General features: G+C 36.5%; 1 protein-coding gene across 2 annotated transcripts; it reads right to left on the bottom strand.

Moving 5' to 3' along the window:
• Positions 1-1,915: 1,915 nt before the first annotated feature.
• LOC148803816 (indole-3-acetaldehyde oxidase-like) lies at positions 1,916-11,410 on the bottom strand. Of its 2 annotated transcripts, none has more exons than XM_088896700.1 (4): positions 10,587-11,410; positions 9,623-10,256; positions 6,675-6,864; positions 1,916-4,619 (listed from the first exon to the last, which is right to left on the bottom strand). In XM_088896700.1, the coding sequence occupies exons 2-4, from the start codon at positions 9,869-9,871 to the stop codon at positions 4,603-4,605; spliced, it is 456 nt and encodes a 151-aa protein (XP_088752826.1). In that variant the 5' UTR covers positions 9,872-10,256; positions 10,587-11,410; the 3' UTR covers positions 1,916-4,602. The 2 variants fall into 2 exon arrangements, with proteins under 2 accessions (XP_088752826.1, XP_088752827.1); XM_088896701.1 differs by having other exon boundaries at positions 9,623-10,039.
• Between the last annotated feature and the right edge of the window lie 1,538 nt (positions 11,411-12,948).

Raw genomic sequence — 12,948 nt, 5'->3', positions numbered from 1 at the left:
TGACTGAAGCCGATCTCAGCGCTTACTTCATTGATGTTAATATGGGCCCATTATTGTAATACTAGCAATTAGTCAGTTTTTGACAACTCAGATCGCTCATCCTACAAATAGAGGTGTTTGACACTGTATTATTTTAACTGACATTACAGTTGTTTCTGTTTAAAACAAAACCATTGAGATTATTGGCTTTGACAACCCCTGAATTTTGTGAAAAAAACCACTTTTACCCTTTTATAATTTGAGGGGTCAAATTTAGATTTTAGACTAAGACTACTGTTAGCCCAAAATTGCATGGTATTAGTGACAACATTCACAATCTATTAAATAATGAATAAAATAATAGAAAATACTAATATGATATTACTAAAATAAAAAACTAAAAAAATGCAAGTGTGTCATACTGAATAAAATGAAATCTATTTAATAATAATAAATAAATGTTGATAATAATATATAAGTGGTTCAACTTGAAATTATAGGTGGGACTCACTTGAAGTTTTCTCTTTTAAGAGAGAAGTAATAGGTGGTTTCGACTTAAAATTTCATCCTTTAAGAAAAAACTAAAAGGTGGATCCACATCCACATGCAATATTTTAGTTTTTTGAATATAACAATGTAATGCTAGTATTTTCTATTATTTTATTCATTATTTAACAAATTATAAATGATGTTACTAACACCATACATTTTTGGGCTAATGGTGGCCTTTTCAATTTAGTCTAAGGCATGGTTTTAAAAAATGACCCGAAAAAGGAATCATTCTGGCCATCGGTGTTCGACTTAATAGTTTGATCGTTTGATTCGAAAAGATGGCCCATTTTAACAACAAAAATTAAAAAAAAATAATTAAAAAATAAAAAACAGCCAAAAACCATTGAACGGGTTGACCGTCTCAATTAATAGGTCGTTGACCGATTTAACGGTTTTTTGCCATGGATTGAGTTTGGGGTAAAACAGAATCGGTTGCCTGGATAATTCCTGGGCCGAACGGGAATTGACAAGTCAAGAAGATTACAAGGAAAGCCCTATAGCAATTAAAATAGAGAATTCAACAACATCAATAAGCACCGGTTCCAATTAGATGTGTGACAATAGAGAGAGAAGCCACTCCACTAGCAAAGCAGAAAGCACGTTCGGCCTTATCAAGCATGGCAAGGAACCACTCGCAGGCTGTCTTCTTTAAATACGTACCCAAACAAATGAAAGCTCTTAAATAAAGCACCCCTCCCATAGACAACTGACTTAGCAGGACTTAGCAGGTAGTAATCCCACATAACCCAGGACCCCAGATTCCAATCTGGCGACAAAAGAACACCCTCCTATGGAAAAAAAAAAAAATAGAACACTGTTAGCAATTCAAGTCGGAATCACCATTAATGTAATGGAATTCAAATCCAAATGACAATCGGATTCTGTTTGTAGCCCCAACTAAAGTAGAGTTAACATGCAAAATCGACAATTGCTCTTCCAATATCATGAACGTTTAAGATCATAGACGTTAACTCTACTTGAGGTTGGGGACCTTACGTTGACTGCCGCTAAAGGTCCCCAAAACTGCCACTATAGACTATATCGGCAGTTGGCTAATTGTCGCTAAAAGAACTGTTGCTAGACGTTCTAACAGTAGTTTTTTTGGCTGCCGGTATAAATTTTAAACTGCTGCTAAAAAATACTTTTCGTGACTGCCGCTAATACTAGATCGGCTGCCGCTAAAAGTCCGACACATGCTTCTTTTAGCGGCAGTCAGGGACATCATTAGCGGCAGTCGCAACTGCCACTATAGCCATTTTTAATTTTTTTTTTCTAATTTTCTTCAAATAACTTGTTTTCTCTATATTCATTTTAATTGAAATGAAATACAAAAATAAAAAAAAATACATCAATTACAAATAAAATTTTAGAACCCATTCTCAATTCAAAACATTTGAATCACAAATACATCTTAATTTCAATTTCATAAACTCTTGGTTTGTATAAGAAATGTTCTCTTCACAACTCCTCATTGAATTAACCCTTATTCCCCTTGATCCTTTTGTATCAAATGGTGGATACGACCTTCAAGCCCATGCCAACAATATGGGCTACAATGGAGGAAGAATTCAGCGATTGGATAATATCGTTGGCATACAGAATTTCTTTTGAAATTCTATGATTAAGGTGCTGATTTATGTGAGTTGTGCTTCTGGCTGGTGAGTCCCCATGCTCAGGACAAGGTGGAAAGACAATGCATTCATCACCAGTGTCTCCATCTGTAACTGGGAAAGAAGTTTGGATCTCAAGACTGTTCACTCATTCATCAACTCTTGTCAAGGAGGATGATTCTGTACAGAATGCAACCCATTGGTTCTGCAGCGATGAACCAGAAACACCCTCATGAAAATGTACCCTGCTTCTTGTTGTTGCTCACGAAAATGTACCCCGCTTCTTGTTGTTGCTAGCAGTGTTGTTGATGCTGCCATTATTCTTGGATTGTTTGGTGAATCATTCTGGAGATTTTGTCTTGCTTGACTGTGATAACTCGGTTGATTTCTAGAGTATCTGAAGAATGTCCACCTTTCTGGTTCTTAATATGGTCAATGGAGGGCAGTTTCAGTTTTACATTGGATGGTTTGTGAAGGTTTCTGTGGCTCCAGAGGAACAACTTCCACCATAGCCTCCTACTCCTTGAAGGTTTCAGTATATATAAGCTTTGCTTAGTGGTTCTTTCTTATACATCCTATTCCCCGACCCCCAGTTTTTTAATTGGCAGCAACTTGGATAAATTCCTCTTCCTCATTAAGATTCACAAATATATATTTTTATTCACAATTGTGGTAGAAAGAAGATTGACAAAAAAGTTTGTGGTAGAAAGAAGATTGACAAAAAAGTTTGTGGTAGAGGCAATCTATATTTATAATCATATCTTCTGCATGAACTCTTTCTCATTCTACCATATTTGGCGCTTAGGTCTAGCTTTCAGTCTGAGTAAGTCCCTCTAGCATCAAGCTAGGTACCATGCATACGCTCAAGTCATATAGCAAGTTGATTTCCCTATTTTAGAGATAGAATTCTATTTTCATAAACTTGGCACATCCTTCTGAGTATGATTATTGCTAAACTGCTATAACAGAAAGTTTAATATTCAAGCAATGGGCCAAAATTTTGGCATCATTTTGTATTTTGGAGTATTATGACTTCTTTCTAAGGATCTACAAAAGCATTGTTTTTCATTGCTGTGAAATATTCATCTGCTGGGGACAAGTAATTCGCTTGTTCAAACAATATCTAGTGATTGTGGAGATTTAATCCTACATTTGTTTATTCAAAAGGTCTTTTTTACTCTTTTACAATTATTGTTATTTTGTATCTAATTGTCATGACTGCTATTTGGTTATGTAGAAGCATACCACTTTGTGGAGATTGATGTCAGCCATTTATCCTTCTATTGTTTCTTTATGTTTTCTAGTGATTACTGAAAGGAATGGTAGGATCCATCGTATGGATGCCAAAACTATTGCGGAATGGGTGGGCGAATTTCAAAAATTTCCTACTTTTCTTCCAACTAGGAATCACATTCCCTGATTTTAGAATCAAAATTCAAGGATCCTACTTGAACCAAACCAAACCAGATTTGAACCAAAAGAGAAGAGAGGGATTATACCTGATCCAGCGAAGCAGTATCTCCCAAAATTGGTGTTTACACCCAAAGAAGATCCCAAGATTAGCTCCCACTAAAGATGACATAGTGATGATGGAGCCGAACCAGCAGTGTTCGTCCCACGAACCAAGTTCTTCTGAAGAACTCGATGGAAGACTGTGAGCACCACACGAACAATCAAGAACCATTCTTGATTTTCTCGAACTAGTAGAAAAAGGTGGCGGCAGCTGTTGGAGGAGAAAGCTAGAGAAGAAGGTGGCGAACATACCCAGGTTTTTACCCCCGCTAAGGATCTCACTGATTGGCATAACAAAGGCAGCCCAATCCGACACCTAGTGTAGTACCATAATCAGGTCTAGGGGTCAGGTGTAACTTTCCAGTTTTGCCCGTCAATCTCCAAGGTCCAGGGCAATACTAGAAATCTAGTCCGGTTCAAGGGTTCAAGTAATCCTACACTACGTGTGCCTTGGGTCTCACCCTGGCGGCTGAGACAAGCCACCCCAACAGTTGGCAACACACTAGTGTCAGCCTTGGCAGGATAAATCTCCCCAAACTTATCCAACGGCTGTGAACATTTAAAACCAACACAAGTCTCATTAAGCACATGAATCAAACATGTACTTTATTTATTTACATTAAATATCAAAAGTACATCAAAACTGATTGAAGCTAAGGGCATACAAAACTGTCTAACAGTTACATGTTGTTATATGTATTGCACTATAGTATTTTTCTATTATTGTTAACATTATGCTGCAATTGTCCACTCTATATAAGCAAAACAAATCTAGAAAGGTCCAAGAGCCAATGGCAAAAAAGGTTTATTATAATATCCCCATAGTTCTCTAGTTCTTTAGTTTTAGGAAGTACCTCTCCTTGGGCAGAAATAAGTAGTCTAGTACTCACCTAGAACTGGGTGATTCAACTTTGATTGTCCAGTTTCTTCAATGCTCCATGCTGTGGCTTCAAACCTCCATTCCAACTTGAATGATGAAGAAATCAAAAAAGAAGAAAAAAAAGAAAAAACTTTAGAAAGAGCATATAAAGAAAGAATAATCACATGAGAAGAAAGCAGAGAGCAAAAAAAGTATAACAGTAGTGATGCGAAGAAAATCTATCATATTCTTATCTATGAAAATTCAGTCTTTCTATACTTAATTTACATTTAAATGGACTCATTACTCTTGTATTTCGGTTCAGGGCATGAAAGAAGGCATTAGGAGAAAAGCAAGGCAAATCGGATGATTTTTCACAATTTCGGCACCAATTAGTAATCTGGGCCTCACTCTCGTATCCGAGGTCCGATTGGGCTGATTGAAGACTCATTGGAAAGATAAGAGAGAAATCTACAACTTTCATGTTTTGGAATTTCGCAATTTCAGCCTGTAGTGAAGCCAAATCCGAGCCCGAAGTCGGGGCAAATTTGTAGGAAGGCCCAAATTACAGCTGAAGCCCAACTGAAAGAAAAGACTTGCAGCTGCCCAATTCGCAGAGGAAGCCTAATACGAATTCAAGAGCAAGAAACTGAGAAGAGTCTTACCAGATTTAAATTTGTGATGTAATTCTAGAAAGTTGAAGATTGAGATCATTAGATAAGAGATAAGATAGGATAGGATAAGATGAGTTTAACGTGGATTATCTATTCTAGAGATAACTCCAAGTGGTTGTAACAACCCCCTTCCCAAAACTATATCAAGGGTTGGGCGAACTAGCTTTAGGCGTCAATCAATAATTGAATAAATTATTGAAGTCCCTCTGAAGTGAATCAAGAAGATCATCAAGAAACTTCAAGAAGGAGATCAGAAAATCAAGAAAGCTTCAAGGAGGTGAAGGCAAGAAGAAGAGGAGATCTCAGCACCATGGGCGAATTCATGAGTTCTTTCTTTCCTCTTATTTGCTTTATTTCCTTTTTCATGAACTAATTTGTTTTTAGCTAGGACTGTGGAAAGCATAACCATGATAATGAATATATTTTTATCATTATGATTTATCTAAGATTGTGATTTCCATATAGTCTATGAATTATTTGCTTAATGCGATTAGGAGTGGCCATCTCTTAATTGATTCGGTTTAAATATGAATGAATCAGGAGAGGAATTTATATATTCGACCATATAATTCATGGTGTGAATTGAATGGTATATAGGGATATATACACATGATTCATCTGAATATATGAGTTTTTCTTGCACTTAAATTTCTATTATTGAGAACTCTAGTCGAGGGATCGAGGGGTTACTTGATAGAAATAGGATATATCTTGGGAAAGAATATTAAATAAAATTGGGAAAAACTTCAGCTTATGGGAATGAAAAATGATCTTGGTTAATCGCATCCATTAATATTCATTAGAATGGTTAGGTGGACCAATGGTCCTAGCGATTTCACTCATTGCATATTCGGTTATTGATTGCCCTTGCTATTATTTTCTTTTTCTAGTTTTTATTTTCAGTAGTTCTTACTCTTAAATCTGAAATTCGATTGTCCAAGTAATTAGGGAAGACTGTAGTTCTAATACTTATTTTGTTAAATCCCCGTGGGAACGATATTTTTATACTATTTGATAACTAGTGCACTTGCTAGGGTTATAATTATAGCTATCAAGCAGCACGCAGCCAACCACTAGAAAACATAAATATTAGAACAATAAGTTGCTGACATCATTCTTAAACTCTTTATTTGTTCCTTTAGTAATATCATTAATGTCCATTAATGTTCCTTTAGTAATATCATTATGCAAGAACCTCATTTAATCTAAATTTGAAGTAGTGGCAGTTTTTGAAAGGAGGTGATCTCCCACTTAGATGAAAGTAGGAGAAGGGATACTCCCTGGCTTTTATACTCTTTTTCCCCACATTTTCTAAAAGTTTCATATAGGGTAGTTTTCCAAAAGAATTATATTCTTTTCTATAATTGAAATGATGGTAACTTGAATTGTCGATCAAAAACAAAATGATGGTAACTTGAAGGTATTTTAAGTACTTAAATAGCTGGTTAAGGAAGTCTTTCTAGAATTTCTCTGTAAATCAGAATTTACCTTTGGAGGAGAGAACACGTCTTTGGTGATGCCCACTATTCAGGATCTCAACATGAAACTGCTTTGGTATTGTGTCAATGGTTGGGATCTTGAAACTGAATGTGCCCTCTAATATAACTAACCCATCTGAGTTGCTGAGGTACTCTTCCAGCATGAAGAAACTGATTCCTTGTTCAAAAGCACCTTCAATCTGTGCAAAGAAATTATCAAATGTGAGGTCCACTTACATAGTTCTGTGGTAGACCACACAACCCATTCAAATCTACTACATGACCTTTCAGTACAGAAATTAGGTCAAACTGTATACATATTGTCATTATATATCAGAATTAACTATGGAGTATTAGGCTCAGTCCCATAATCCATAAAAAGAAGTTCTAATGATTGGGAAGTGGATCTATGATACCTAGATAACCTAGATACCTATACATGATTTGCATACCAATGCTGAACATCATACTTATTGGATATATGGCACCAGATATTGCATGGACACTTATAGATGTGCTCTACAGAGTTAACACTTGTAAAATATTTCAAATGGCATGTCTCAACAAATTATATTATAAACAAATCTGTACATAATAAGAAATTTAATTAAATTTTGAAAGACATTAGTCAGAAATTACATTTTGCTTCCATATGTATATCCATTTCCAGGATTTAAGGAAATGGAGAGTTGTACCCTTATGTCCATGCTCGTGTCCATATCTGTGCATCATTATGTAAGTAAGCTCAATTGGAAGGTGTCGAGTTTATGGGCTGTTTGTAGAGCCGATTGGTTTGTGTAAAGAACCCAATGGGCCTTTAGTTCATAGGTTTTAATTACTTGTAATTTATTTGTACTGTTTGTTATTGGGCCTAAGTTATTAGCATAGTTTTATTTAAGTTGTGGGAACCACACTTATTAGGTTGGCAGGGGTTTGTTGTCAATTGATTGTATTTGCAAACAAGTATAAAATGAAGAGGTATGGGCGGCAGAACGGTTGTTTTGGCCTCCCTTTCATTTTCTCTCTTCTATTTCTTCTTCTTTCTACAGGCCTTTCTGCTTGGTTTTGTTGCGGTTTTCTGTTTCTTATCAAGTTATACTTTGACAACTTGTATAAGAACTACTTTAAACTCTTTTCAGAGAGTTCTCATGCAGCCCTAGGATCAGAGAGTTCTCTTGCTTCAGGAAGTGTTCCAGGGCTGCTTCTTGGGGTTGTTTTCTCTTGTATTTCTGAAATGTCTGTCTTCTATGTACTCATTATTGTACTATATCTATTTGTTTTGATTACCACGATATTGGCAATATTATATTGAAGGGATACTTCTATTACTTTCCAATTCCTACTTGTATAGAGTGGCTAGTCCAATTAATTAAAATTTTGTTTGGGGAGTGGGGGTGGGGGAGGGGATGTGTGAGGAGATTATTTTGTTAGTTTATGAGGGTACAGGTGTATATGAATGCAAGGTAGAGAAACAAAGACTTAGACTTGCCTCTGCTTTTGTTTCATAAAGGAAGGTTATGAGAGAGAGTGGTTAGGGAGGCGTTCGTTCACTTCTCCCCCAAACAATAGGCTGCATGAGAGATTTCGCACAAGGGGGTGTGTGATAGGGAGTAGTGGGGCTGTTTTAATGCATGACTAGAGTTCTGAAGCATGTTTAATGCAGGTATGAAGGACCTTCATGAATCTTCTGCTCATTGACGGTGAGAGCAGCACCTACGTTCATGTGGAATAGGGATCTAGGTTTCAAGGTTAAAGCGTATGAGTCAGACTTGGTCTCTTTTGTTGTTTCATACAAAGAAAAAATGTAAAGAAAATTTCACCATAATTTAGATACCGCATAGGTGTAAATTCAGGAACATAGTAAGCACTTGCAGATAAGTTAACTGCTTGTAGATTTGCCTGCAAGGTGCAAACCAGATGTATTGAGACAGAGAATGCTTTTCCTGCCAAATGCAGTTTCTACAAATTTTCCAAAGAAAAGTGAAAAATTCTCATCACTTTTGTGATAAAATTGTAATAATTAGTAAATCCAGCATCATAATATGAATGCATCCTTTTGGAATTACTTGACAATGTTCAAGTATTAGAGGAACCATTGGATTAACGAACACTTTTAGCCATCAAGACAGTTCAACCAGGTGCCTTCTTGGATATTCAGAATATACATAGATTTTCACCACCAATGTTGAAAAATCTCATTATTACAGTTAATATTCCAAGTAACAAGAAATTTTGGCTATATCCAATAGGGCTATGTTTGGTTTGATAGAAAATAAGAGAGAAACAGAAAGTTGAAGGAAACTTAATAACTGTCCTTTAAAAGCACAGCCTCTTTAGTTTACTGAGGAAAAAAACAGCCTAACAGTCTATTATTTTGATGTCTGGACAACAATATAGCTTCAGCATCCATATCAGAACAAATTCTTTGTTTAAGAGAATTTCTAATAATCTATAGTATTCTTGCTTTGAATAATGCAGCTTTATGGCCCTGGGCAATCTAGGTTGTCCCAAACATATAGACGATATGGCTAGCACCACAGGTAGAAAGCTGTTTTTCAGGCTGTTGTCTCAAACTTAAACATGCGTAGGTTGTGAAAGCTGTTTTTCAGGCTTAGCTTACAATTAAACCTGTATTTGAGGATCATACCTCTTCTCATATTCAATTAGAAAGATAGTGCTCTCTCAGAAAATGAGAATTGCAACTGCTTGAGACAGCTGTTGGTAGGCTGTCTCTATTGAAAAAGAAATTCTTTTCCACCCTTCACAGGGATTGTTGGTAGGTTGTGCGGCAGGGCTTGTTGGTAGGCTCTCTGTTGAAAAAGAAATTCTTTTCCACCCTTCACAGGGATTGTTGGTAGGCCCCACCAGCTACTTCTTGGTAAGAATGTAATCATATAAACTTGAACATCGTGACTTCAGAAAATCCAGAACGTAAATAATTTAAATTTAAATAATCACCTGGAGAATCCACATATTCCATGAGATTGGACCTATCTTCTCCTGCAGCCTTTCCTTGAGAGGGGTTAGTCCTTCAACTAACTCATTGCAGCAGATTCGAACTACTTCACAGCTTGCCTCTGATGTGGTGCTCCCAGCAGTCATCCCCCCTTGTACTAAGCTCAATGTGTCTGCCTGAATGACCTGTACACGCTCCAAGAGGTCTCCACTTGCATCACATTTTACTGGACTAAGAGCAAATGCAGTCATCTGCTTCACCTTTGTCCAGAGCCCCTGGCCCAGTTCAATCCCTCCAACTTCAACCACTATAGACCCATCATTGAGAATGCTTACCTTCCCCGGAGTTGGCCTTAATGACACTTCGAACACAACAGGCACCAGTTGGATCTAATCTGAATCTAATCCAAGACCCTAGATCTGATCCAATTTTGGATCAATCCAGATTTAAGTTTTAGAATAATCAGATTGGAGTTGGATATGGCTGGATCGAAATCTAACCTAATTACAACCTAATCAGAATATCAGTTATCACCAACCCAATAGGAGCTGAAGATAAAGCTCCAGCACTGAAGGAGAAGAACCTTGTTGAGGCATAATATGTTGCAGAGTGAAAGTCCAAATATTTCTTGTCAATCTGGGAGAGAAGAGTCTATAATTAATTTCAGGGAACATAGAGTTCTCTTTGTGGAAGAATTCCACAACGAGCTTGAAAAAACATCTTCAGGTGAAAACATGATAAAAGAAAAAAAAAAAGAAATACGATCTTGGAATTTTCTATGGTTGCCAATTAGTTCACCTACTTCATTGCTAGGGCAAGGGCCAACTGGTCGGTGCACCAGCATGTGGTGCATTGCACTGAAACACTGAGTTTGTCGGCTGTAAGGGATCATTGTATATAAAATTCATACAGATCTACAATTTTCTATATAAAATAAAATAGCAATGAAAACAATTGAAAGCTCACCTTGCAAAGATCGGAAGGATATGCAAACGAATAGCTTCAAGGGATCAAAGACGTAGAGGTTCTCCCAAATCCTCCCCTGTGAAATGCTTATTAGAATGGGATTGAAGAAACGAATAAATAAAAATGTGTGGCTCAAAATGATGATTATAAATAAAATCCTAGCCTCTTAGAATCTAAAGTTCACTGGATGAATGCCGTTCGGTGGTGTGAGCAGACCAGAAGAGAAGTGAAGAAAGAGTGAGCACAGGTTTGACGGTAAGAAGAGAGAGAGAAAGAGGGGGGAGAGCGGGAAGACAAATAAATCAGAGAAGAGAGGAACGGGAGGAAGAAAATCCTATTTTCACAGATAGTATAGCCGATAGCGGCAGGAAATCTAATTTTTAGCGGCAGTGGCAGTTTTAAATGACTGCCGCTAAATACTAATATTTCTAGCGGCAGCCATTTATCTGTCGGCCAAAACAGTGCCGCTAATGCCCAAATTTCCTGTAGTGTTGGCAATGTGGAATAACAGCTTAGTTCTACCGCAGCAAAAGCCTAAAACATTTCAGTGTCCAAGGAAATGTTGGTGAGAAAAGGCATAAACCCGGCTGATATATTATGCCTATTGTGCAACAAGGAATCTGAATCAGCTGGCCACCTATTTTGACATTGTAGATACTCCAGAATTTGGGAATAGTTCACAAAAACTGTCCCATATTCCTGGTGCATGCCCAGCTCAGTCAAATACCTTAATGGCCGGATGGCATATCTAAGACATAAACAAGAGGGGCAGACTTCTGTGGTTAGTCATCCCATTAGCAGGGCTGTGGGCAATGTGATTGGAAAGTAACCATAGGGTTTTTTATCAGGACTTGGGTGTCTGTTCATAGGTTGTTCAAAGAAGATGAATTATCTGTTTCTTTTTTAACTGTTGACTTTCTTGGAGGTCCTTAAATGTAGATCAGATGTACAGAAACTCTTTATACAGGGAACCTTGTACCTGTTTTGTATTATTTTGTTCAGTTAATACAAATATACTTTAGCTTTATAAAAGGGGAAGACTTGCTTAAAGACTTTAAGTTTCATTCACAAATATTAAAGAGTTGCCAAACCTTTGTCAGGTACCTTGAAAAATACTGTAATATTATTATTTCCAACCTCCATTTAGGATCACAAAAAACCTGCAAAACATAGTATTCTCAATATTGGTATAAGAGAAATCTTATAAAAACAGAAAATGACCATTCCAAAAGTTTATATAGAACTAGAAAGAAATGTACAAGCATAAAAGATGCAATAGATGGTGTTTTTTTAATCAGTACCGCAGTAAGATATCGAGCCTTGGATAGTCGCCTCAACCATTATAAATTCCCTCCCTGGGGTACTATACCCCAATACATTTGCCTTTGTTTTGACCCTCATTTTGCTAGTTCATCAGCAATGTCGGCCAACTCCATTGTAAGCTTTGTGATTTCCATGACCCTGCTTCATTACTTCTTATCCATCCTATGATTACATGTGAATCCCATTTAATGAATATTTTTTTTTAAATGCAGAGATTTAGCTAGCTGTAATTCATGTAGGATAGCTAATATTTCAGCACAAGTACTACTATCATAGAAGTAGATTTTACTAAAGGAGTGATTTAGACAAAAACTGCAGTAATAAAATTAGCATTTCTTTTCTAAAAGTGATTAAAAAAAGGAATCTCTGTGAACCACCGGTTGTAGGAGCTCATGAGGATTCACTTTATTTAATGCCTGCAGCTCGAAGGTTGTTGAACTTTCAACATAATGAAATTATGTACAAGATAGAGCTCATGGAAACATTTTTTGTTTATAAGGAAAAGAAATGAAAACTTTTGCTCTTTTTACTCCAGATAATATCAAAAGAAACAAGAGGAACATGGTTGATTCCACCTCAACTATGAACATTTCACATGCTTTATGTCAACCTTTAACTCCTAACATCTCAAACTAAACTTTGATGGCTGCAGCTTTCTGAATTCTAGCAATATTGGTCTTTGGGGTGATTTTAGAAAGAACACAGAACAGGATAGAAGTGTTGTTTTCAGGACGGATCAGCATTTAAGATTCAACAAGAGCAGATATTCTTTTGAGAAAAGTTAATGTATTTCATTAAAGAAAAGAAGAAATTACAGAAGACCTGCACAGTAAGACACCGAGCAGGAAAACAAAGAAAACTTTATACATTCCAAGGGATTCTATTCAACTAGATACAAAAATATTGCAGTTGTCAAAGAGAGTATTATATGTAGTTTTCTTGAATAATTTGTAAAAAGCCACCAAATAGTAAATTCTTCCCCAAAAATCTTTTAGAACTGAATCATCAAAACTGTACTTGTCCTCAAAAAGCCTCTTGT

This window comes from Nelumbo nucifera, chromosome 1, assembly GCF_055504915.1.
Source record: "Nelumbo nucifera cultivar China Antique chromosome 1, China Antique-T2T, whole genome shotgun sequence".
Classification (NCBI taxonomy): Eukaryota; Viridiplantae; Streptophyta; class Magnoliopsida; order Proteales; family Nelumbonaceae; genus Nelumbo; species Nelumbo nucifera.
The sequence above is the reverse complement of the archived record's forward strand: the minus strand, read 5'-3'. Positions and strand labels throughout refer to the sequence as shown.